Here is a 27298-nt window from a genome sequence, read left to right on the forward strand (position 1 = left end):
CTCCTCCACCCCTTTCATATTATTTTTTCTTCTGCTCTCTCTCTCTCTCTCTCTCTCTCTCTCTCTCTCTCTCTCTCATTTCACCTCTACCCCCAGGCCGACATGGAAGAACTGACGGAGAATGCAGAGGACATCGCGGAGGAAGGCGAGAGCAAGAAGAGCGAGGAGAAACTGGGCAGACTCAATTACAAGGTACGATAGCCAATCACAGTCCGTGTTACATTGGCTCTAGGCAAACACGTGCTCCTTTGTTTACATCTTCAGCCTGTCACGTGCTTTTTTGTTTACATCTTTAGCCTGTCACATGTTTTTTGTTTACATTTTCAGCCTGTCACGTGCTCTTTGTTTACATTTTTAGCCTGTCACGTGTTTTTTTGTGTGTTTACTTTTTGTTATCATCTTTTTTTTTATACAGTCTTACATAATTTCGTGCCTTCTTTTATTCATTCGTCAAACACGTGCTTTTTTTTTTTTTTTTTTCTTTTTAGTCATTCTCGTGTTCAATTTTTATCTGACTTGAGGCAATGACAGCCAGTCCTACCTCCCACCAGCCAATCATGTGGCTTCTTACAAATGCACTAGACAAACACGTGCTTTTTTGTTTACATCTTTAGCCTATCACATGCTTTTTTGTTTACATCTACAACGGTTATGCATATTTTACTATTCCCGACCAATCATAATACTTTCTTACATCCGATCTAGCCAGTCACGTGGTTTTTTGTTTACATATTTAGCCAGCATGTGCTTTTCTTGTTTACGTTTTTAGCCAGTCGGTGTTTTTTTTTTTTTATTTAAGTACAGAAACTAGTGATTTTTTTTTTTTTTTACCTTTTCATAGCCTATCATGTGTTTTTCTTGCATTTGCTTTAACCAATCGTGTTCCTTCTGTTAACTTATCAAAATGGTCATACGTTTCCTCTTATCTGCGTTAGCCAATCCTGAGCCCTTTCGTATTTATTTCTGCCATTTATATGTTCCTCATTGACTAACCATGAATTTTCTTACATTTATCATTATCTAGCAACTCATATGTACTTTTTTGCAGGCACTTCATCCAGTTTTTAAAATACCTGTTTACGTCATTTTCCACAAGAGATTTTTTAAGCAAGTCAAATCCTCCTTTTTCATTACCCTGAATATAGATATTTTTCATGCATTCAATCTGGCCAGTGATAGTATGAATCACACTTAATCACATTCATCCTTACATGCCTACCAACAGTGTGCTTTCTTAGGTGTAGTATAGGTCTGTAATAAAGAAAAACACATTCATTTATATACGCTTGTACTAAAAACGTTTCAAATACAAGAACGTTTGAGAAGCAACTATGAAAAATAATCAGTAGTTTTTTCATGTGACAATATTTTCCCTTTGAAATACCTAATCAGTATTTACCGATCACGTTCTTTCTACTTCCTCTCCAATTAACTATATATTAAATAAGCAAATAAATAAATGGTGGGTAGAAATCGATGCGTGATGAAACTATAGGAAGCAGATTTATTTATACAGAAGAATCTTTATTATTTGGGACCTGCAGTTTATTTCGTGTGATTAATTCGCCCCTCTCTCTCTCTCTCTCTCTCTCTCTCTCTCTCTCTCTCTCTCTCTCTCTCTCTCTACTATTTTTCCTTTCACTCTGCGCACAAACCTCTTCTTTCTCCTCCACCCTTCCAATTCCCCCCCTCCATCCTCTCTTTAACAACATTGCTCCCTCTCCTCCCATTTTTCTTCCACCCTTCCACTCTCCCTCTTCCCACTCTCCACTTGGCATCTTCTCTCTCTTCCACGACCCTCTTTCGTTCCTTCCTCTTCCTCCTCTTCTCCTGTTTTTCCCTCTTTCCCATTCCACTTCTCTGTTCATAATTCTTTCCCCTCCCATCACCCTCCCTTCCCTCCTGCCTCCTTCCCTTCTTCTCTTCTCTTGTACCTCTCCTTCCCCTTTTATCCCCTGCTTGTCCTCCCTCTCCTTGTCCTCCTCCTCCTTCTTCCTCACATCCTTGTCCTCCATTCTACCATTCTTTATTCCCTTTTCTTTTCTTTCCTTTTCCTCTCCTCTTCCTCCTCACTCTTTCTTTTTAATTTCCCTTCTCCATCGCCTGTCTGTTTCCTCAAATTCCAATCTTTCCACACTTCTCTGTCCTCTTCTTCACTCCCCCTTCGTCCCTTCTCTCTTCATTACATTTTCTCTCCTCTCCCTCCTTTCCTTCTCTCCAACACCATCTCTTCTCTGTCACTCTTCTTCCTTTTTCCTCTACACGTCACACCCGTTTTTCTCTCCTTCTCTTCCTCCTCCTCCTCCTTCCTCCCTCTCTCGTCACACCTATTCTTCTCTCCTCCTTCTCCTCCTCTTTCCCTCCTCCTCAATCTCTCTTTTCTCCTCCTGACAGCTGGAGTACGACTTCAACTCAAACAGCCTGAGTGTGACGGTCATCCAGTGTGAGGAGCTGCCTGCGCTGGACATGGGCGGCACCAGCGACCCATATGTCAAGGTAGGGGGCTTGGGGGGGGGCAGAGGGGCGTGGGGGCGTGGGGTGTATGGATAGGGAGACGAGTAAAGGGCGGATAAAATGGCTTAATGTAGAGAGATGGAGGAGTTTACAGATGGAGCAAGAGATAGTGAAATGTTCTGCGTGATATCCGTAGAATTTCAGTGCTGAGAATTTGTGATACGATTATCCTTTATAAATGAGATAGTAAAATGGTATTGGGTGCTATCTGTTGAGTTTAAAGGGAGATAGTCTGATAAACGGTCATCCGGCGACCCATAAGTGAAGGTGGGGGGCGTGAGAGTATGTGGGGAGTGTAGGGGATTGTGGGGACGTGGGAGCGTGTGGGTATGTGGTGGGAGGATGATAAAGGTGGGCATGGGTGGGTGTAAGGGGGGTTTGAGCTGAGAGTTTCAGAATGAGATGGTGATGCGCTATGGACTGAGAAGAAAAAAATAGTGAAATGTTATGGGCAAAATCGTAAGGTTTTGAGAAAATGAGAAATGGTGAATTATTAAATGATGAATCAGTAGCCCTGAGGCAGAGTGAGATAGTGAATTATTATGGACAAAATCCGTAGAGTTTTGAGAGCGCTAGAGCTAGTGACATAGATACAGGGATATACAGTACAACAGATAGATATAGACAGATTGAGAGAGAGAGAGAGAGAGAGAGAGAGAAATGTTATGAGCAAAATCCGTAGAACTGGGGGGGCAGAAGAAGAGATGTCTTAATGCAAAAACAGTGGCTATGAAAGGAAACTAACCATAGTGAAAGGCTGGTGGGCAAAGTTGCAAAGTGTGTGTGTGTGTGTGTGTGTGTGTGTGTGTGTGTGTGTGTGTGTGTGTGTGTGTGTGTGTGTGTGTGTGTGTGCAGAAGAAGAGGTGGTATAACCTTCATTTTCACCTGACGAAACTGGACCATTCTCACATCTTGAATACACAGAAATTCGACATGCCTTATTCGTGTCTGTTTCGAAGTTTTTCTGGCTAATTGTCTTGACACATTTTTTTTTTTTTTTTTGAGTGAAAATCTCGAACTCAAATTAACCACGGTAAATTATTTAATAGATGGAGGCAAAGTTCATGAAGGCGAGTGTTAATTATGTAGGGGCTGTACTAATGCATGGTGTAATCATGAAGAAAATATTTAGCCAGTAATAATAATAATAATAATAATAATAATAATAATAATAATAATAATAGGTCGATGATGAAGACTGAACCAGCATTACAGAGCAGGTATAACAGGCAGTCTCCCCCCAACAGGTGTATCTGCTGCCGGACAAGAAGAAGAAGTTCGAGACCAAGGTGCATCGCAAGACTCTCAACCCTGTGTTCAACGAGACCTTCACATTCAAGGTTACTGCCCTCGTTTTCCGTCTCTTTCACACCCTCTCTCTCTCTCTTTTTCCCTCCCTCTCTCTCTCTCTCGTCCCCTGCCCGTCCATTTCCTATCCTGCCACTCTTCGCTCTCTCTCTGGAAAAAAAAAAAAATCCTGACATTTTTATTAGGACTGGGCTAAAGCACTAGTTTCTTTACATTTTTTCGTCAAAACTTTTAACTTTTAACACTTTTTAAATGCAAATCACTTTATAACTGAATTTATTTAGATACCTGAACAGTTTTTGCTCTCCCTTTTCATCTTAATTTTTAAAAACTACGAATTTTCACCGATTCCAAAGCGAGAGAGCCGAGAAGCGTGACGCGCCAAATGTGTACTGTAGGTGTTGTCAGCCGCCCTGTCTGTGTGTCTGTCTTCTCCGCTTCACTCGGTGTCTCCTCTTAATGTGGTGAACTCTGTCGCTTACGTACTTATTCATTTTCTTAATTCTAACTTGACTTTGCCGGTGTCAGATGCCGCTTTCTACGCGCTGACTCGGTGACTCTTATGTTGGCTGATGTGTGTTAGTTTAGTTAGCCCTGTAAAGTGGTCGCGTAAGATTTCATTTTCTTTGTTTGCTGCATCAGATGTTATTAAGTTAACCGAGCTAAACAAACAGAATTTTTATACCTAACTGTACCTCAGAAAACATTTTAAATTAACTTGTATTCCCAACAGTCACATAATAAGTGTTCATTAAATTACAGCCCAGAATTCCAATACCTTCTAAACGGTAAACGTAAATTCTCGAGGGTAATCTAAGGGAAAAGTAATACCCTTGACCAGAACAGCAGCAGAAAACGTTCACAAGACGCGCTATGCTGACAGACAAACAGACTCGACGATGTTTTTATGGTCTATCCCTCTTAGGTATTGGATCATGTGTAAAAAGGATGAAAAAGAGTTACTGTGCAAGGTGTTCATTCCCCCTGACACAAATGTATATCTTCTTTCAAGGGGAAGAACTCTATTCACTGTGAATTATTATTGATGTGTATGATCCCTTGGGTCGTATCTCCTTGGGCTTAGAAGGCTCCTTGACACTTCTTCCTGACAGATTTACTCCACTGCATATAGAGAACGTTTATTTACTTATTTATTTATTTATCTATGCGAACCAATTACAACACCTGTGATCGGCCTTAAGATGATAAATATTGAACATATGAGAATCAGGGTGTAATACGCTAAACAAATTCCTGCGTATTACCACCACATTAATATTCTCTGGTATGTTCTTTATGATACTCCAATTTTAAAATGATAGTAATGACACATGAAAGAAATACGTAATAGAAAATATAAATCTGTGAGGAAGGGATGCCTGAGAGCCTTCTAAATCTACAAGTAACCCCTCTGCCCCCACCCCCCCAACATAGTCTTCCGGCCCCCTCTTCCTTTAGTTAACCTTCTCACTGCTGTTCCAGGCAATTCATAAATCTTTACTTATTCATTAAATACAGAAATAATTTAGTTTTAGCTGGATTATAAACTCTTCAGTACGATGACTCCCCAGAATTCACTTTATTCTTGCCATTTTCAGACGATTTTATTCATCTTTGGAGACCTCTCAATGAAGGTCTTTTCTAATCCCTTCATAACGAGGTGTCTTCCCTTTAAAAAAATCGTACGGTTGTGGAGATTAACATATGCAAGACGTCATCGTACTGAAAAACCAAAAAAAAAAAAAAAAAAACTTATTTGGAGTTAAGGATGAATTTCTCTTTTATTAGTTTTATTATTAACGTTCTTCATTCAAATATTTAATTCAGTATAAATATTGTGTACTTCAAACTGTAAGAAGAACAGCAGTGAGGTAATATTTCTCAAAAGTGATTTGTGTTTATATCAATGTCTTTCCCCATAAACATTCATAGGTGTACATGTTTAAGTTCAGCTAAATGTCTCAGTTCAATGGGTAACTAAAAAAAACCTAACCTTCTTGAATGTGTCTAACCATTTCTATAAAAAAAAGATGTGTTTAAATGTTTGGTGCATCGAGACCCACAAACCCTTATATCTCAGAAAACTACAGAGGCCGTATTCTTCACCCCTTCAGCCTGAGGACGTCTTTTAATATTAATTCTTGTCGCCATCTGATGATTTTATACAGCTTTGGGGAGACCTGTGACAGTGAAAGAGTTTATCACATTGTTTCTGGTTCCTTCACTGCGGGTTTTCCTAAAGTTATGTGAAACCGCAAGGGAGTGGCAAGATACTAACACATTAGATAACATTTATAACAGAAACCGCGATCGTATGGCCAAACCCCCTCGTTCTGACAGTCATTTTTGATAACTATGATAAAAGCGCTACAATACCTACCTCGAATAGATAATTTGTACGTTTGAAAAGCAAGTTAATAATGTGTACTAGCAGGTGTAATACAGAAATGACAAAAATTATTCAGAGATGACAAACAAGACAAGGAGAATTCGGTGTGACAATCTAGAAAGGTATATACTGGGATTCTAACTTCATATGAGAAGAGGAGCACCGGACCTAGAAGGGAGATTAGTGGTCCGACCTAGAAGGATGGTGGCTCGAATCAACCCCTCTCCATGCTGGTAAAGTACGAATGGAGGGAGTGGGCTGATTATAAGAGAATTGCAAGTGGAAGCCAAAAGTCCTGAAACTGCAATACCTGTGTGTGTCATATTTTCAACACATCGCCAGTGTTCTTTTTAAATTTCACTCCTATTGAGCAAGCAGGTCAAGGGATACTTAAAGTCACGTCACGGTCGTGTTCTCGAGACTAGAAGAGACTCCTTGTCAAAAATGCTGTGCGCCGCCACTGCATTTTCAAGACAGAGGGTTGAGTCTACACCACGACCTGGGATTTGAATTCTAAGTACTATGGACACGTAGAATGAAAGACGAATGCAGTACTACCAAATTACCAGAATTCCTCCCATCTCATTCTCTTACAAGTTTTACAGCTGCCCAATTATACTTCTTTACATTATTCAGATGTACTATACCTTCTTTCGGGTTTACAAACGTGGTAGAGCGTATCTGGCTTTACCCCTTCGTTGAATACGCTCTTCAGTGTGACGTGCAGGGTAAACACACCTAAAACTCACAACTGAATAAAAAAAAAATGACCGTCAGATATCGGGGCTTGTACATATACTTTTCCCCCTCTCAGTTTGAACCCCTTCATCACGTGCAGTTCCTCCTAAAACCTCCATGAAAATTGTAAACCAGTAAAAAAAAATCGTATTGATAAGGTTAGCGGGGTTTACCTCTACCTCCCTCGTTACGAACAGTCTAAAGATAAACAAAATCACCGCCAATCGAAGGACCAGCATTAACCAAAGACGTCATCGGAGTGAAGGGGTGTGAGACTGCGGCCGCGTGTGCAGTGTGTCCTGAGCACATGCTGGGCCGGGCGAAGACTCTTGTATCTCTATTTGTTCTCTCTCTCTTTCTCACTTTCATGCCAACCACAGGTAACTTGCACCGGAGTGTGGAAAAAGAGGGAGTCTGCATGTCACACCTAGTTACTATTATTGTACTATTACTATTACTATTACTATTACTACTATTGCCTCTTAGATACACTCCCGGTTTACTATTACTACTGTTACTACTATTACAACTACTGCTATTACTACTACTAGCACATGAAGACCAAAGTAGCATGGACAACTAAGATGACAATTTCGTGTTATCGTTGGCTTGGGAGAGTTGCTAGCACCGTCTACTTAGCGATTTAGTCTGCATATTACACTTCATTATTGTTGTATGTTATTTATACCTTCCTTATATCGACATAAATTGCATAAATAGGGTTCTATGGGTTAATAAAGAGGCATAAACAGAAATATACAGGTAAAGAAAAGGTGAATTAGGGAGCTTGGAAGATTTGGCAGAACTTTTTCCTTATGCATTCAGTTGATACAAAAAAATATATATATATAAGAAGATATAAGGGAATCAAATGCCGTAAAATGCGAAAAATAAATAGCTAAAGAAGAAGTGCTAGAGGGTCGTAAGCTGGTGATAATACGATTTATAGGGTCGTATTAACTCTGGTTTAGGACGCTTTCTGTCACCTCCTCCTGACGATTTTTGCCTCTTAAACCCCTCACATTCTCTCGCACGGCACTGATATCGCTGTACAATTGACCAGGTTCATATAAACAGCTTACAGGAGGAGAATATATTAAGGATCCCTAGATATACACTTTTTAGGAAGAAGTGCTGAAAAACTCCTAAAATGACGGGAATCTGGACCTAAAGTCGTCGGATTAGGATTTTCCGCTGCACTTCTTCCTCAGCGACTCATTTTTTCATTACGAGTACATCTTAAAATTTTCTTGGTGTTTTATAGTTTTTTCTCTATCTATCTGTATATCGACTTAGTTTGCATCATCAACATACAAAAGGATACGAGAGTGTACGAGGCAAAATAAATCGCTAAGGAAGTGGTGTTACCGTCTCCCCAGCCAGCGAGAAGACGTCATACTATATTTACATACATTCTGCCACCTCTTTTTTTTTTTTTCTTTTTCTTTTTTCTCGACAACTTACTGTACACGTATTTACTGCAAAGGTATTAGGCATGTTGTGTTGTTCTCGATATGACACTTCCACTGGACTGTTTTGGGAAGGTGTGTGTGTGTGTGTGTGTGTGTGTGTGTAACTAGGACCTTCCCTTTGCAGTCCAGTCCGTACTTATCCAGTAGACCAACAACGTAGACTTAAAAGTATCAGTTGACAAGTAGACTCATTAATTAGACTCGCATACAGGTACAGGTAGACACAGGTAGTTTGACTGGTAGGCTATAAAGTACACTACGTCATTTAAGTAGACAAGTAAGATCACAATGTACTAGCATCATCACGTATCACACTGGCTAGTAATATGAAAAAGTAATTACTTATTTGATATACTAGATTGACAGGCTTCCATGATACGCTAATGGCTGAGTAAATACTAGACATATACAGTACCATCGTATACTATTATGAAGTATCAGTATATTTTTAGTATGACGCAGACTATGATAAAGGTGAACAGGAATGCCTTCCAGAGCTATTAATTTGCTAATGATCTTTCTACACTATGATAACTTCTTCATCCAATACAAAAACCTGATAAACTGTCAGAAGATCACAGCAAAGAACTTCCCATGTGATCTTCCCACGGTATAGCAGTCTTTAACCTGCATCCAGACTAGTGCTTTATAATCTAAGTAAAAAATGTGAAACTATGTTAAAGTTTCAAAATTACTACGCAGAACCTACATCCATCTGCTCTCTGTATAGTGCAAAACTAGTCATAGACGTAATCCTTTTGACCCAGGAATAATTTGCCTTCTTATATTAACAGATTTTGTTCCCTTCACTATAATCTGTTTGCTGATGCCACCTATGTAACAGATTTTTTATAAATAAAGAGGACAATGGAGGTATCCTCAAAATAACATGTAAATGCATTCTGAGCTTGAATTTTGACTTTCTAATCCCCCCCCCCCAATAACATATCAAAACTTTTATCAGACCTTCTTTCAATCTAACAACCTCCTAAGTACAATACTAAAGCATTTTAAGTTCATTTTACTTAGTCATCCAAATAAGATATCGGAGCAACTTAGGGCATTCCTGTTGACTTTTTCAAGTTGAACGGCCAGGAAGTAGAGGTACAAGATGAAAAAGTATGTAGTGTCCACCTGACTTAGTAGACTGGTAGACTGACTGATATGGCATCGAGCTGACTGGTGCTGACAAAAGCCTGGGTGTCAGCAACTTTTAGCATGAGCCTTTTAGTCGAGGAATCCAGCCATGTACAGTCAAAATAAAAAAGTTCCCTGCGGTTGTGGGTTCTGAACTAAAACCCGCTTTAATGTTGCTGGAGTGTTCATCTAATTGTGAGAGATTCTGATTCAACTGATTTTCACCGATATTTACATTTATAACGTGGTCGCTGAGCCAAATAATGTCGAACCATGCCCATACAATTTAGGGCAAGGCACCAATTTGCACGTCAGCTGGAATTACATGACCGAAAAACCTCCACTCGCCTGCGGGAGATTCAAACCCTTTGCGGACAACTCGAATCCTTAAGCGAAACCCCAGGCTGTCACTCCATTTAGTCTCATTTAATTATTTCTCTGTATTTCTGGGTTTGTAGACTAAAGAAGAAAATTCTGACCCATCTGATCAGTGCTGAATAGTTTATCAAAATCTCGATAAATGTTTTGATAGGCTTTGACACAATTTTGAGGCGATTTGGTTGAAGGACTGACCACAGCTGTATAATTAACCTAAGAAGTTCCATATTGGTTGTCTACTAAAATAACTGGTACAGTGTAATGGAACTGGTGATTTTGACTGTACATAGAATTAATGTTAAGTGTTTTGAAAGTTTTTGACACTCGGGCTTGGTAACATTTGACATTGTGCATAAACAACTACGAAGTTTGTTGGCAACACTGATAGGGCTCCAGCAATGAATCTGCATGTGGAATTATTTTTCACAATCGCACGTGCATTTTTAGCGGCATACAATATATATACTTCTCATTTCAAAATTTTTTACAAGAAAATCTTACCTCGCAATCTCATACTTTTACCTAAATATAGAATCCAGCTTTAATACGAACCTCAGAACTAATTTGCTGATGAACGATTACATATATTTTTCTACTGATCACTCATAACAACAAGGCAAAACGTTTTAATTAAATAGCAGTTACATTAAGTATATCTCTGAATTGACGACATTTGCAAAATTTCTATAATAACTGAACAATGAAGATTTTCTAAAGTAAAACAGGAAGTCGTTTTTGTAATAAGTAATTTTAAAGCAACGTTCACAGCCACTCTCATATGATCCCCTCCATGGTGTAAGGTCCCGAGGCTAGGTTAAAACTGTCCACTTAATTAGAAATGATCCATAAAATTTCAGGTATGTAAAAGAAAAATTGATTTTAATCTTTATACAAGCATGTATGAAAATCTAAAACAGTGGAAATAAAGTACAAAGTCCTTTCTATAATAATTCTAAAATCTAAAGTGCTACAAAACGTTAATTTTCCAATATAAGTAAAATATCCACATTATTCTTAAAAATAAAAAGAGGTAAAGTGTCTTTTCAATAATGTAGACAGATCTTTACAGTCTAAATCTTAAAATGCTGTACAATGTATTTTTGCTCTTATAAATACGAATCCAGAATACAAAAAGGAAAAACAGGATTAGGATAGCGTAACTCTTTTGTATAATAAGTACATGTATCCATAAACTTCTAAAACATGAATGGAATTAAAGTGTAAGTATATTTTTTCAGGCTTGGTTATGGAGGCCAGGGGTTGAGAAGGCCTACAGCATGTGTGGACCATCTCTGGCACCTCTTGATTTGGCTATATTCTTGCCTGCATTACTCTCTTCATTTTTATCATCTTGCATTTCCCTGTTTTCATCTGGGGTGGAAGTTCGATTATCCAGGTACAAGACTGTCACACTGTCCAGATATACCGTATACAGTTACCTGATTGGCCAGTTATCTCATCAACCTATCCTCTGATTATATAAAATGCGATTGTTCAAAGCCCTATCCGTACCAACGTTTTCTTTTATATCCAAATTTACGTCATAATTAATTTTGGTTCAGGCACTGCTGCTGAGTGGGTAGTATCTGCTCTTTTTTCCCCTCTCACTGCTTGCTGTTTTTCCAATATAATTCCACACAAAACAGTGTACCTCGAGAAAATTTTAAGAGTGGAAAGTGGTAAGAAAATGAGGCAGTGAACCAAAATATCTCTTATATTAAACTTTCCTGGCAAATGGGCCTCGCCTTTTGTGTTGTTGAGCGGTTGATATACAGTAATTGTGGCCCTCAAAGATCACCCAATCACGACTCAATATTCAGGTTTAAAATATTGATCCTGTTTTGTCACGTTGAAGTAACTAGACTTTGGGACCGGTACTGTACGGATAATCGAGGTTCTACTATGCATTTTCCAACATTAACCTTTTCTGTATGATGACACCTATTTGGTTTTATTTATACCATCCCGAGACGATTATATTCAGCATAGAAAAAAGAATCGTCGTGTACTAACGCCATTTGTAACCCCTTTGCTATATGGGATTATTTCTTCTATGCTTAAAAAAAAAAAAAATGGATGGTAGAAATAAAAAAAAAAAGTTATCATTCAAAAGGGTGGTTCTACTTGCATCTACTTGTATTTATCTACCAGCATTTTCCGACCTTAGCTCCTTGAATCAGATGACCATTTTAAAGTTTATTCTTGCTATTTCCAGACGATTTTTTCAACTCGAGAGAACCCCCTGATGGGAAAGGGATTACTGAAGGCTGTATCTAACCCCTCCAGTTCGAAAATTCCATCCTAAGCTGAATAACATCGTCAGGATATAGCAAAAATATTCAAAAAATGATGTCATGTGGTTTAATGGGTTATTTTACTTGCATTTTTCAACACTGATCGACCTGCATCTTCCGCTCGACGCTTCCCTCTCTCTTCTCTTTACCCGCACCGATGACGTCTGGCAACCCATGTCTCTCCTTTGTTTACCTCTTGTTCGCAGCTTCTTTGCCTGTCCCTACGCCACCCATTTTTGAATCTCTTGCATCAATTGTCTCCTGATTCTCAATTTCACGAATCCCCAAAGCGTTACTTCATTTACCACTAATTTCACTGTCTTTAGGGACTTTATTATCATCAGCGTCATTATCCGACACACAGCCAACTTCAAAACCACTGAAGCCTTTTCTCCTTAAAACACGGTATTTTTTCACCAATAGTCTGCCTTTTCATCTCCAACTTCATAGCCCTTAAACCTTTACCCCATTTAACACCAACTTTACAAACTTTAGAGCCCTTTCCCTTAGATATTTTGCCCTAATACCTACAACCTCATAACTTCAGATCATTTTTTTCATTAATATTGTATTTTACCTTCTCTCACTGGCTTCATGAGGTCAGAGCATTATGGCATTCTATATCAATTCCACATTTTTAAAACATTTTCCCGGTACCATAACCCTTGTAACTTTAGGGCATTTTTCCATTATTATTTTACCTCAGCATTTTTTTTTTTTCCACCGACCTTTTTCTTCGTAAATCTCAGAGCATCATTAGCGTTATTTTACCTCCAGTCTCCAATTTCTTAAACTTTTTTTTTTCTCCTTTCACCACCCGCTTCACGAACCTCTGAGCATTTTTATTAATTAATATTTAGATCAGTTTACAATGACTACTAAGCATATACAAATATTTCTAGTAACCGTGCGCTAAGAGTGGCTTTAGTTTAACCAAATAAGCCACATTTTTGCATACATAGACAGTGGCCAAGGATCTCTATATTTAGCTGAGTGGCCACGATTGCAGTCTGGTTTCTGTGGATTATTTACTGAATTTACTTATCAACAAGAGTCCAGTTTTTAATATTTACTGAATGGCAAAGACTGAATTTTACTGATAGTATTAAGTGATTTGATTGGTTTGTATTAATCTGACATGGCCATCTTAAATCCCTACACCCTGAGATGCCTTTCGTATATGAATTAAATTGTAAAGACATAAGAAACAAAAAAGTCATGTTACAGAATGGGTTAACTTCAGACCCACTTTCCCCTTCTTTATTTTCTCATTTTCACCCTTTTGCAAAGTGACCAGACTGCTTATATTACTTCTAACTGTGCATTATCTCTGTCTTACTATCCAGACTGCATTCATTCTCACGGGTAATGAATAGACAGAGTGCATTTCCTTACACCTATCGATCAGCCAGGATGCATTTACCACTTCTACTGAATGGCCAAACTGCATTTCCATAGATTTCTATTAACTGGCTAATACTGTACTGCATTTTCTCTCAATTACCGACTAGCCAACTGCACTTTTAGATGACTAGCGAGTGACCCAAAATGCATTCTCCCACATCTACTGAATGGCCAAGCAACATTTCTAGATTTCTACTGACTAGCTGAGCATTATTTCTAGACTATAACTGGTCAAGCTGCATTTTGTCTTACTGAGTGGCCAACATTGCATTTCTGACACTGAATGGAGCTGCTTGTCAATGGCTACCGAATGGGCCACACTGCATATTGGCCCTGGGTTGTATTACGCTGTTCAGTCTCCCCCCCTCTGCTCACCCATCTTCTTCAGTACCCCTCCCACTCTTGGTAGCTAATCTCCCATTTTCTTCATATTCTCAGTTTAGTTTCATCTCTCTCCCTCTTCCTCCCTCCCTCCCTCTCTCTCTCTCTCTCTCTCTCTCTCTCTCTCTCTCTCTCTCACACACACACACACTTGCTACACAAATATATGATTCATCTCTTCTGACTGATATATTTCATTCTGTCCATTTTTAACCCTTGTCATGTCCATCTCCATACTCATTCACCCATTTCTAATCCTATTTTCTGTACGTTGCTTCCTCGGTTTTCATGCCCAGCTTTCTCACAATTATATCGCCTTACAGAATAATCTTCCTCTTGGTCTTCAACGTCCCCCTTCCCCGGTCAAACTCACTCACACATACACCTTTTCGCCAATTTCTTTATATCTATTTTCTCGACATGGCCACACTTTCTAAGCTACTCTCTCCTGTTCAGCCCACGCCATCCACATCTATTCCTTTACAGTCCCATTTATATTTTTTGCACTCACACTTAAATTTTCACACTTAGGCCACACCCAAGTCTCCGATCCATAAGTTGAAAGTAGGGACTGGCGCACCTCCATGTATTTCTCTCGCAGCCTCCACACACGGCCCTCTGTTCTTATCAAGGCCTTCACAGAACCATCCACACTTCTTGCCTGTGCCACTCTACAGAACTTTCAACTTCCCACACACATTTGCACCTTAACAGTCACTACACCTAAGTACATATAACCTTCCACTATTTTTAATCCCTTCTTTAATCCATTCTCTCATCCCTCCCAAATCTCCTTAACTTTTGTACCCTGGACATGAGATTTAGAGAAATCTCCCAGACACGGGCACATTCGCGAGCATTACTGAAAGGGATGCTGCAGTAAAGCTATGCAATCATCGAAAAGTTGAACAGCGTGGCGGTTCATTACCGGACCCTCGGGCCTCTTGACTCAAAAAGTACCAAAAAAGGTCCCCAGCAAAAATAATTTTAGTTTACACAGAAGCTCATGAAAGAGAACGAGTCCCACGGCACAACACGGGGTGGCGTGTGATGCTGGGTGGCAGGCTGGGTGATGTGAGATCAATAAAGTCAGCTATTATTTTCATGACGACTCTAAATGAGGGTGTCATTGTAAATCATCTAGAGAAACCCCAAGAAAGCCCCTGTAACTATCCTGAAAGATGTCTGGGGACTGGAAAGGGTTAATTTAAAAAAGATCCTTCATTAGTAACTCACTCAGCAACTCGGTGGGAGGCATTTCTAGGCTGGTTCTTACTTATGAAGGTCCAACAACTACATTCCTTTGTTTGCGGAGAGATATCAAGAACACCTTGTTGCTTTCGTCATCTTTCTGTGATATCGAATGAAGCAGAGTAATTTTTGCTCAATATGCAGAAGAAAAAGTGAAATCGGCGATCAAAGAGTCTTCGAAAACTAAGAGAGGCAGTGCACACCACGCTCACTGCTCAGTGGCCTAGCCAACTAAGTGGGATCGCAGGAGAGCCACGGTATACAGTGGAGCTGAAAACAAGGAAAATAAGGGGGAAAATGTATACGTCCGAGGATGCTGCACAGGGTGCACTGTTGTGCATCTGAGGATGTTCCTCAGGGTGCAAAGGTTGATTACATTGTTAGTTTCCCCATTCTTCCCCCTCTCTAAACTCCTAAAATCCTCCATCACTGATCTAGCTTTGACCTTGTTTGTGATCTTTTCTAATAAGTTCTGTCTCTTATACACTCCACTCTACTCTAATCCTCTGTTTCACCAGTTCAGACTCTTTAATTCCTTTCTTAATCCTCCTCTTGTCCTCTCAAATCATCCAAACCGCACTCTTTTTCCCTCTTTCATTTAGCAGTCTAATCAACACTTCAGCTAATCTGGTTCCCAACAACTTTTCTTTTTTACTCAAAATCCTCTTTCTCACCCTCTTCCCCTCTCAAGACTCCTAAAGCTCCTCCAGTCGCCCTGATCCCTCTTTCAAGTCCATGATTGATCCTAGTCCGTCAGCGGTCTAACCTTTGCCCTGGTTGTGCGTCTTCCCAGCAGGTCCCCTATGCCGATATCATGTCCAAGACCCTCGTGTTCGGCATCTACGACTTCGATCGCTTCTCCAAACACGACCAGATAGGCGAGGTCAAGATCCCGCTGTGCCAGGTCGACCTCGCCCAGACGATTGAGGAGTGGCGTGACCTCGTGTCCGTGGAGGGTGACGGAGGACAGGTGAGGGCTGGGGCATAAAGGGTCATCCGGTGTGGGTCGGGTGAAGGCAGCTTGGGTCGGGTAGGGGTGCTATGACGGAGAGGGATGCTTGAGGTACAGTAGATTCTTGTAAGGGACAGGCTTCTTGGATCTCTCTCTCTCTCTCTCGATCTTTCCTCAATCTCTGTCTTGTTTATATATCTTTTTTTAACCCTTAATTTTGGTTTGTCTTCTCACATCCATGTTTCCAGATTCTTTATTCTTACCTCCTCGAACTTTTAATCCTACTAACTTGGTCTACACTTTCTCGTCTTTCTATGCCTTGTTCAGTTTGATTTTTGGTTCCAGTAGAGTTTTTTGTGTATCTCTTCCATCTTTATCTACGTGTTCCTTTCATTACTCGATTCTTCTGTTTCGCCACATTTCCCATTTTATTCTCTTCCTACTTATATTACTCTCTTCTATCTCTCCAACTTTCTTTTTATTCTCTTCTTTACATCTTCCTTCTTAGCCTGTATGAGTAGCAGTAGTAGTAAGGGTCTTCAGAAAACAGAAAAGGGTAATATAAGAAAAAAATCACAGCACAGGTTCTATACTGTACATGCCTTAACCATTTGCTTCAACAGGAACTGTTTTTAATACAGATATTTTTTTCTTCAAACACAAGAGCCACTGGAGAGGTATGAGAGAGAGCCAGAGGAAGGTTTGGCTAGGCTGGGTTGGCTCTAAACTCTGCCCTCTCACTGACTCTTTGGTTTCCGGCACAAAGTCCTTCAGTTCAATGACGCCTTTTTCGTTCTTGCTATCCTGATGAGTTTCTGTGACTTAGCTGAGGCCCTTCGCAGCCGCAGCGGGAGGTGTTAGATATAGTCCCCGTTGACTCCCGGCCTCCTAAGTTGAGTCAAATCGTCAGTGTTAGCAAGACTAAAGAGCGTCACCGTGCTGCAAGGGTGATGCGTCTTCGTCGGGTCCAAGGGATGGCAGGATTGATGTTTTTTTTTTTTTTTTTTTTTTTCTTGAAGACTGACCCAAGCGCTCCTTCTCTTGCCTCTGTCCCCTGATTGCTGACTGACTTCCTGACTGATCCTTACCTGACTAACTGTGTTACTGCTGTCCACTTGTGACTACTGCTGACTTGCTTGTGACAAAACAACTAACTGAAAGAAAGTGACCACGAACAAAGCTATAAACAGTTACAGTAAGTCCTACATACAAGTTACGCTTATTTCCATCTTATATTACACAAAAATTGGCTATTAAAGTTGGTTTGATTATTCCTCAAATTTATATTAAAGTTGGTTTGATTATTCCTCAAATTTAAAGTCGAAAGTAGATGTGATTTTTTTTGAACATACATCTCACTTGTAATAAGGACTGCCTGTACACGTATAACTAAAACATTTGACACTAATCATGACCCGACTAATCAAACAGTTAATTAATGACCAGTTACGTGTACGATCGTCTACCTAATGACCATAATAAATCATTCAGTTATCAGCGCAAACCTGATAAGTGTCTGTACAAAGATAAATGTTACCTCTCAGGCAGTTTGACTAAGATAAACTGATGACATGTTTTCCACTGAGCCGACCGACCCCCAAACTCCCTCACCATCACCGCCCCCCCCCCACCCCAGGAAGCCTTTGTGTCAGTCCCTTACCTAACCCTTCCCCTCCTGGATATACCTATCCCTCTCCCTTACACCTGTGTGTCAGACCGTAAACCCACGTTGCTTACTGGTAACTCCTCTCCTGTGTAGACATTTGCCAGCTGTGAATCTAGTAGCTTCACGCACTAAGGGTAAACTTGTGTCCTAGATGTCTCCCACTCACTCAAACTCCTCACTCTCTTCATGCATCTAGAGGAGTTGCAGGTCAAATCAGCTTCCATTTTTTTATTGTTACTTTTGTTTTGGTCGCAGCGAATCAAATGAGCTCCTCACCACCACCAACCATTACATATTCTATATATATAGTTTTTTCTGTCTACCCATTCACAAAAAGAGCCACACATAGTCGTTCCCTTCATCATTGGTAATTATTAATAAGTGCTCCTTGTATGAATATTGATCCTATTCTAGTGCAGCTGATCGTCCTAATGTGTTCGGTGATCTGGTACCAGCACACATACAGACACACACACACACACGCACCCTGGCAACAAATGGCATAAAGGACCGCAGGTCAAAAGAGGACATGGGTAGCTTTCACTCTGTCTTAGGGGGAGAAAAAATTCGTATTCTCCTTCCCGCCTCTGGTGTGTGTCCGGGTGTGCGAGTGTGCAGGGTTTGTGTGTGTGCGTGTGTGTGTGTGAGTCTGTGTGTGTGTGTCGGGCAGCAGCTGAACACGCGGCCCTCTTTTGTGTTCCCGCTGTTGGTGTGAGTACTTTACTTGTCCGTCTTTTCTACCGGGAACACAATCCCAGTGGGTTGCCCTATCCCACCGCTGCCACCACAACTACCATCACCACCACCAGTACACCACCTCTATACAACCAACATGGTTACCACTTGTACAGTTGCAGACAAAAATATCGTGTTCACCTTGTAGTCGAAAAAAATATGAAAAATCTTAACAGCATTCTGGAAAACTTTGTTGGACTTCCAAGACTGCTTAACCGTGCAATGAAATTCATTGCTCAATGTCTTTTTATCTGTCATAATGAAATGAATTGATATGTGTCCGCAACTGATGCTCTGTGTTATCTTTGTTGTATTATAATGAGAACTGTACTTCCTTAATGTGGTGTAAGGGAGCAGGTGTGATGGCTGTGGTGGTAGTGATGGTGGTGGTGGTGTTGGTGGTAGTGGAGGTCAGCCCCCGGTAGATGCTCGTGTACTGCACACACACCCGCCATGCTGCGCCCTAGTGCTGCCAGACCCTTGCCTCTTGCTATTGGTATGTACCTTGGCAACACTTAGTTGTATCTCACTGAAGCTATAATGTTAAATATGCTCACAATGGAAGCAGCTAACCTCAGCACTGGGTGACAGCCGTCTGGGTCAACAAATGAAATGAGTTCGAGAAATGATAACTCTGTGAGAATTGTGGCTGTTCATTACTTGTCCAGTTAGGGACCAGTTCACTCCATCATCAGTCAGCTGATCTCACAGTGTATTACCATTTGCGAACTTTCCACAACAGTGTCCAGCCCGCCTGGCTCCCAGCCCAAGGGCGCAACTTAATATTTCTTCCGAGTATAAACTGGAGATGCTTCTCCCTAACTGTTGTAACTGTCAGTAGGTGAGAGTGTCGGGCAGCTGTGCCACTTGGCTGTCCCGCCATCACTGAGTGGTAGCTCACTAGCTGTGTGAACGAGTAGCCTGCTAGTTGCGAGGGAGCAGCCTGGTAGCTGTGTGTGAGTGAGTAGCCTGGTAGCGGTGAGAGAGTAGCTTGGTAGCGGTGAGAGAGAGTGATAGCCCCGGCTGGAGTGTGCCGGACTGCACCGTCTATACCATAGTTGTTGACCCACTAGCTGGTGCCTCTCAGGGTTCGTTACTGACCTGGTCACCACAAGCGGCCAGGTCACTGCCAGAGACCCAGTCACCAGCAGTGACCTGGTTGCCATAAAGTGCCCTGGTCACCTTGAGTGACCTGGTGAGCACAAGTTGGTTCCCGCGGGCTGGGACAACTGCTATACCGCCTTGTCTGGTGTAGGACCGCGTCCACCCCGCCTGGCTGACCCCTCACCCCTGACCTCACCCCACTCGCCACACCAGGTCACCAGGTCACCAGGCTACCACTCATTACTGCAGCAACACCTGCTCTCCTTGTCAGCCAGTGTGCAAGAAACTAACGAGTGAAGCCTCAGTCTATCGGAGGTGCTGGTGTTGCTGGTGTGATGGGTGGTAGTGTGGCTCGGCGCTCTAGGTAGGTGTCCTCTTTTCTTCCTTCTCTCCCACTCAGCATGGCGGACTCCTGGCAACTTAAATGAAGCTCCCAGGATGGTCCCACCCTTTGCTGCCACTCTTCTTGCCTGTCACTGATTTTGCTGCTGTTATGATGCTTGCCGATGCCTGTGCTTGTTGTGGTCGCCCCGTGGCTGCATGTCGCACGCTGGTCCATGTACTATCCTCTTCGTGGTCTCACTGACAGCTTCACTGCGACCTCTCCTCCCTTTTCCTCCCATATCTGTGGATGGTGTGGGGTGCAAGGGGTCCCACTCATTGTGCTGCCTTTTAGAGATAATACACTGCCAGGCTTGGTGGTCATGGCAGCAATGGTGAGTGCAGCCCCTCGCAACCCACACCCACCAAGAAATGTAAACAGTGCTGAGCCGCGCCACAGTTGACACCCGTGTCCCGCCTCACCTCAGTTGACCCTCCCACTACACTATGACTGGCCCTCACAGCTTTCTGTGTGGTGGTCAGTCGTCCCTCTACTGCCACATAGGATGCACCGAGCGAGGAGCAGCTCTGTGCAATTTGTAGTATTAAGCAGTTGGGGCAACTGACACAGAGTTCTCCAGTCATCCCAGAATCTTTGGGTCACTGACATAACAGGAGCCTAGGCAGTCTTCCAGCTGCTGGGCCACATCTGACACTCAATTCGTGTCTATGCACTTGAAGGACAACCTCGTGCCAGTGCTTCAGTATTGCTCCACTGCCATTAAATTAAGCTTCATGTCAAGGTTTGTCATATATTTGGCTGTCTGACTAGCTAGCCTATTAACTGGCCAGTAGACTGGCTGGCTGTATGAGAAAACCTGGGCACAAGCACTCTGTATATAGAATAAACATCACTCACCTTTTAGCAGTCAATGTTCAACTCCTCTTGGTGGCTCAGCGGCCGGGCGAGGTGAAGGGAGGCTGTCAAACCAGTGTGCTATGGATCTTGATCTGAGGTTACATAATTTGACTTAGGGCCAATCAGTGACAAAATTAGTACACGAGAAAAGACCCACTCTTGAACTAAAAGAACTGACTGCAGATCAACGTCCAAAACACAGTTTTGAACACCTCCCCTCAAGAAAAATTATGGCGTCCGGCCCGAGTCTTCTCCCCCGTCCTCTCATCCTGTCCCTCCTGCCCCTCCTCCACTCTGGCTCACTGGGGACGCACATTGCTCCCCCAGCTGATATCACCGCGAGGCCCCACACCCGCGGTATCCTCGCGTCACCTCCCGGATATTACATGGACAGTCCTGACCACAGTTTTTATACATCAAGGTTTCTCTCTCTCTGCATGTGTTTGGGAACTTGACCCGGGAGTGATCAGATCTCCAAGAATGATATTATTGATTCCTCTCTCTCTCTCTCTCTCTCTCTCTCTCTCTCTCTCTCTCTCTCTCTCTCTCACTTCCTTAAGTCCGATGGCGTACTTAATAATTCAGTCCAGTTACCTCTAGACGATTTTATTCAGTGTAGGGAAAACGCTCCGATCTGAAGGGGTTAGGTATCGCCTCCACTAACCCCTTCACTGATCAACGTTACTTCCAGGCTGAATCGTCTGAAGATGGTAAGCCTCGAATTAACCCGCTGAGCTTGGGGATGTATTTCTCATTTTATTCTTACTGACAATTGCATTCAATTTATGATGGGCTTTTCGAAATGGACGGGGTTAGGTACAGACTTAATAAAACCGCTTAATTTTGATAGGCCTTTCGTAAACAGAACGAAGTCGTCAGGTAACAGCAAGAGTGAAAGTAGGTCAGCCACAGCCAAGGGGTTAAAGGTACATCATCGTACTGAAGGGATTTATCTTTCTCTGTTACCGATACATCTTTACTTTCCTACCTCTGTGAATCTACTCTTCTACTTCCTCCTTTTTCCTCCTCCACCTAGAAGTTCTCCCCTTACATATTTTTCTTCCTCCTTAATTACCTCCAGTCTTGTTCGGGATGCCAGCCAGAAATTTCCTCTTAGAGTCCGGTTTTATCCCCCCTACGGTGCGGGAGGGGGAAGGGGGAGGGGGAAATGGGTGAGTTAGGGTCGATGGGAGGAGGAAGAGGAGGAGGAGGGGATAGGAAAGTATCACCCTCCCCTCCTCCTCCTCCTCCTCCTCTTCTTCACCCCTCCCACTTTTATAACATGTATACCTCTCCCCTCTCCCCCTCGTTCCCTGCCTCTCTCTCCGCCACCAGCATGTCTGACATCAACCAAGAAGCTACTACAACATTATTTACAACCGTAATTTACAACATTCACAACCGAGGACATAGTAGCGCGCTGCCAGTGTCAGCCCCTTCAGCTCGAGGACGTTACAAGTACATTTTATTCCTGCTACGACCGGACGATTTTTGTTTCCATTAACCTCTTCATTGGCAGGGCTCCCCTAATCTAAATGAAAATCGTTTAGCAACACAAAAATAATGGGAAAATACTTAATTGTAGATAAATTTTTTTTTTTTTTCGTAAGGGGACGTCTTCATAAATACTGTATATATATATATGGTACGTCGGTGCGGATTATGTTAAACATAATCCACAGTGAACTGCAGGGGTTATACTGTGTATGAAATTCATTACACTTCATCATCGCCTTCATTGCTTGAGGTCTTCTTTAATCCGAATTAAATTGTCGGCTGGAGACAACTTCATCAAGGAAAAATACAAAGTCGTCGTGCTTCGGGAATTATTGAATAAAAAACGCAACCAATTTTTTAGTAAATTGCATTCAGCATCAAATCCATATGGAAACGTATGCTATCAAACCAAATCAGTTCAGGGCAACATACTCTGCTTTATAATTGAATCCTCTGTCCCTGTTATGTAATTTCTCAGTTCTTAGTAGGAGAATGCTACTGAGGCTCACTATCTAATCGTCCATGGTGCTCGTCCCTCAGATATCGTGCCCTGCTGGAGGATAAAATAATAATTAATGGTGAAGTTGCTACAAACTCAACCCCTTCAGCACGATGACGTCTTCCATTTTATGTTCTTGCCCCCTCTTTCGGAAGCTTATATTCAGTCAAAGAGTTTTCAGGCTGGAGGAGTTAGAAACAGTCTCCATAAGCCCCTACCGTACGAGAGGTCTTGCCAAAGTTGAATACAATCGTCTGGCAGTAGTAAGAATGTGAAAAAAAATACGTCGTGACTCAAGAAGCAAACCACTTCAGTCACATGACGTCTTTTTAAAACTTATTCTTGATTAGACATTTTTATTCAACATAGGAAGGATTTCTAGTAATGAATGGCTTGATGAAGATTTATTTTGACCCTCCAGTTTGAATATGCCTCTCCTAAGGAAAAAAAAAAGGAAAAAAGAAAAGAAAAAAGAAAGAAAAAAAAAAGAAATCGTCAAGGCACAGCAGGAATAAACTTTTAAAACTCATCCCCGGGTTGAAGGGGTCCAAACAACAATACAGAGGCGTCTTGTTTCGTTGCTTGTGTGAGATTTTGTGGGCATAGAAAGGGGTCCGGGATTCACAAAGGGACTTACGATCGATTCCCCTTCGTAACTGAGATAATTTTAAAGAATGTATAAGGATGTGAAGACTCAGAGCCTTTCCCTTCCTTTGTCCTTTGCACTAAAGAAAAAAAAAAAAAAAAGTTTGTTTTTTCCTTGTCTTAAAAAAAAATCAGAGTAACGACATAAAATTTGATTATTTTAATTTCCAGGAGATTCTGTACTTTCCCTTTCTTGTCATTCCTATAGCGATAAATAAATAAATAAAATACACATAAATATAATAAAAATAATCCCTGTCCACAGCAATAACAAGACAGTGATCGTAAATCCCCGTGAATCCAGACCAATGACCCTTGTAGAGTGCCGGCCTAAAATGCACAAAGGATCTTTAAAAACAAGTCCCATTTTCTTGGATGGTTTACTATTTTTAACCCCTTCATTATGAGCAGTCGTCCTAAGGCTGACTAAAACCTGTATGATGGTCGCAAGCTCATTATATCAACGTGGCATTATTTTGGTGAAGCAGTTATCGGAAGTCATTTCTGACCTCTTGATTATGAGAGGGCCCTTCCATGTAAAAAAATAAGTGAATGAATAATAAATGAACTGTGGATGTAGTAAAAATTTCAGTGTCATCGTACTGAAGGGGTTAATGAAGGGAGGACACAGGGCAAGGGTGGGAGACAGGCATTCTTCCCTTGCCCCCTCCTTCCCTTGCCCCCTCCTTCCTTCTGCGATCCAGAATCTTTGCCAAGAGAGAGGAGATTCTTTGGAGATTGTTTGAGCATGTTAGGGCCGAGTACCCAGAGTTCTCACCTCACTCGGCTGTGTCCTGGCTCCGCTACTCAGTTTTAGGGAGATTTTGAGACTTTTGAATATGCCGGCCCTCACCTGGCCATGACACTCCCACCTGGCACTGACTAACTTCCCTCAGGCTTACTAAAACTGATATTGTTGTTTTTGTCATGCAAAGATGAAAACTCGAAAAAGTAAATGCTATAAGCCCGCAAAGCTGCTCCCTCCAAGAAAAAAGGAACCAAATTCAAGCTCCGTTCATTTCGAGATGCCTGAGCACATTACATTAGTACTGTATCTCTATGAAAAAACATTTATAGACATTTAAAGGGATAGAACGAAAACACTAATATCTCTCAGCAGAAACACTGATTCATCTCTTTCTCTCAGGAATATACATGTCTCTGCTTATAAAAAATATACTTGGAATTCGATGTTTATTACCACAATCAAAATTTTTAAATTGGTTGGAAATGTACTTGCAATAACGTTAAAAAAATTACACGATTCGGATTTTTCCAGAGAAGAAACCTCATCATAAGTTCCATAAAATTTTGTTGATTAAAAGTGTTCGGAACAACTTTAATGTAAAAAAAAAAAAAAAAAGAAAATCGTGTCATATGATCCACAGAAATTTCCTGTTTGTGAGAAAAAAAAAAAACATTATATGTGATCATCAGAATTTGCTGTTTGTACAGTACTGCGGTGTATCATGCAGTGTCAGGTGTGTGTCGGGTCAGGTGTGGGCAGGGTGGGGTCAGGTGTGGCCCCACCCGTTAAGTCTGCCAAGCATCATGACCACCACCTCACCTGTCCCGCCCACCTCAACGCCCACACCAATGCAGAACAAAATTGCCAGTCAAGAATCAATTATTTGCCACCTCAAAAGAAAGAAAACAAAATTATTGGTCAAGAATCACAATTACTTCATCACACAAGAAAAAAAAAACGGTCATCGATCTTAATTATTTACCATCACAGAAGAAAGACGACAAAATAAACGGCACGAATCACCATTATTTACTTAATAAACATTACAAGTAAGCCGAAATGGTTGCAAATGATAACCGAAGATTAAAAAAACATGAGCATGATGGCTAAAATAAATTGCTAAATGCTTTGAATATGATTACGTTAATACATTAAATGACACGACTTAAATAACTGAAAATACTAAAAAATATTGCCTGAATATGTCACAAAGCTAGACTACATTATAGGGTGTTACTATGAAAAAAAGGCTTGAATACCGCAACAAAAAATATATGTATGTTGAATGATTGTTGCAAAAGATAGTGGTGTGGTCAAGAACTCGGGTTACAAAGGCAGGAATGTTGTAAAACTTACATCAGTTTGATGGCTTCATCAATGAAATTTAATGTGTAAAATGCCAATTGTACTATAATGTATGAACATTCTATTAGACTAGAAAATGCAAATGAGCTCTTTGAGTATGTTAATAATAGAATGTTGAAAAGCTTGAACAAAATACAATACTTTAATGCTGAAAGTCTTGAACATGTCAAAGGTGTTCAAAATAATGCAGAGAAAACATAAAAAAAAATTATGATAAACGACTTGGTATGATAAATGGCGGCTTTAATATCAAGACTTAGATATATGAAAAATTCTAAAAGAATATTGCTAAAACAGAACAGCATTCACTGGTCCTATATACCTTGTATCTTGCATTAATAATGACAACCCGTGCTGCTGTGATCATATTCTCTAAGCATTATAGTAAAAGTGATTATTCATATCACTTCTGTCTTGTACCTTGTGACTGTCAATAATAACACCCATCTTCAATGTTGATCTCATTCACTGTGAGTCTTCAATAGACATCTGCACCACGTTACCTTGTGTCTTAATAAATATTCACACCACATGATACTTTGCATCTTTAATAAATATTCACAAACGTTACTTTGCATCTCTAAACAAATATTCTGATCACACGTTACCTTGCATCTTTGATAAATTATTCACACACATTACCTTGCGTCTTTAATATTCGCATTACGTTACCGTGCGTCTTTAATAAACATTCGCACCAAGAGTTACCTTGCATACTAAGTCATCAACCATATTACAAGAGTATTCAGGTGTGGGTGCAGGTGGAGGGGCCGGTGAAGGCGTGGGTGCATCACGTCTCTACCTCGCCATGGTGCCAGTCTGACTATGACCCCAGCAGTGCCACATTGCTCTTCTTATCCCCATCATCCCCCTCCTTTTTTAGAATCTTTATTTCAACTTCTGAGTCTCTTTATTTCAACTTTTAGGTCTCTTTACTTCAAGTTCTGGTTCTTTTTTCCCCCTCTTTAGTTCATTTTCTGTTTATTTTACTTTTTCTTATCTGATTATTTGTTCCTCCGTCAAAGATATACAGTATATTATTTCTTAACTGATTTTTAAATGTCAAAATTTATAGGTAGTTTTACCCCTGAGTTAAAAATGTTACAATAATATTTTATGTAGGTTGTGTTTCGTCTAGCTAATTATTTTTATTTATTTTCTTTCATGTGAAGACGAAACATTATTGTCAGCTTTATATATTTTTTTCTAAGTTAATCAATTTATTAAAATTATATAATTTGTTTCAAAAATAATAGTTATATATTTCCCTCAGTCTCAGGTTATACAGTTTCCTGGGCGTTTATTCTGTTCTTCCTCAGTTCTGTATAAATTTTGGTTTACATTTTTCAAAACGTTTTATTTTATATCTTAATCAAATGTTTCATAATATTTCATGTAATTTTCTTCATTCATTTTTTTTTTCTCAGTCGGGGATTTATATACTTTCCTTAAATGTTTTGCTGTGCTTTATTTGTCAAAGGTTTGTTTCATCACTGTTTCTTCAGCCAAAGGTTGCACATTTTTTTTTTTTTTTAATTTTTTTATGTCAAATTTCCAGATGTTGAGAGCTTTAGTGGTTTT

General features: G+C 40.7%; 1 protein-coding gene across 4 annotated transcripts in view; it reads left to right on the top strand.

Moving 5' to 3' along the window:
* The window catches only part of Syt1 (Synaptotagmin 1), a 115612-nt gene that overhangs the window by 74608 nt on the left and 13706 nt on the right, over positions 1-27298 (top strand). For 2 of the 4 annotated variants that reach the window (XM_080284957.1, XM_080284959.1), the window contains 4 exons: positions 97-192; positions 2395-2496; positions 3762-3854; positions 16060-16236. In XM_080284957.1, coding sequence (XP_080141083.1) covers positions 97-192; positions 2395-2496; positions 3762-3854; positions 16060-16236 — 468 coding nt within the window. The remainder of the gene's footprint in view (positions 1-96; positions 193-2394; positions 2497-3761; positions 3855-16059; positions 16237-27298) is intronic. The other 2 variants (XM_080284956.1, XM_080284958.1) reach the window with 1 other exon arrangement.

Source organism: Coenobita brevimanus, chromosome 103, assembly GCF_032717465.1.
Source record: "Coenobita brevimanus isolate Jiangsu-jjx chromosome 103, ASM3271746v2, whole genome shotgun sequence".
Taxonomy (NCBI): Eukaryota; Metazoa; Arthropoda; class Malacostraca; order Decapoda; family Coenobitidae; genus Coenobita; species Coenobita brevimanus.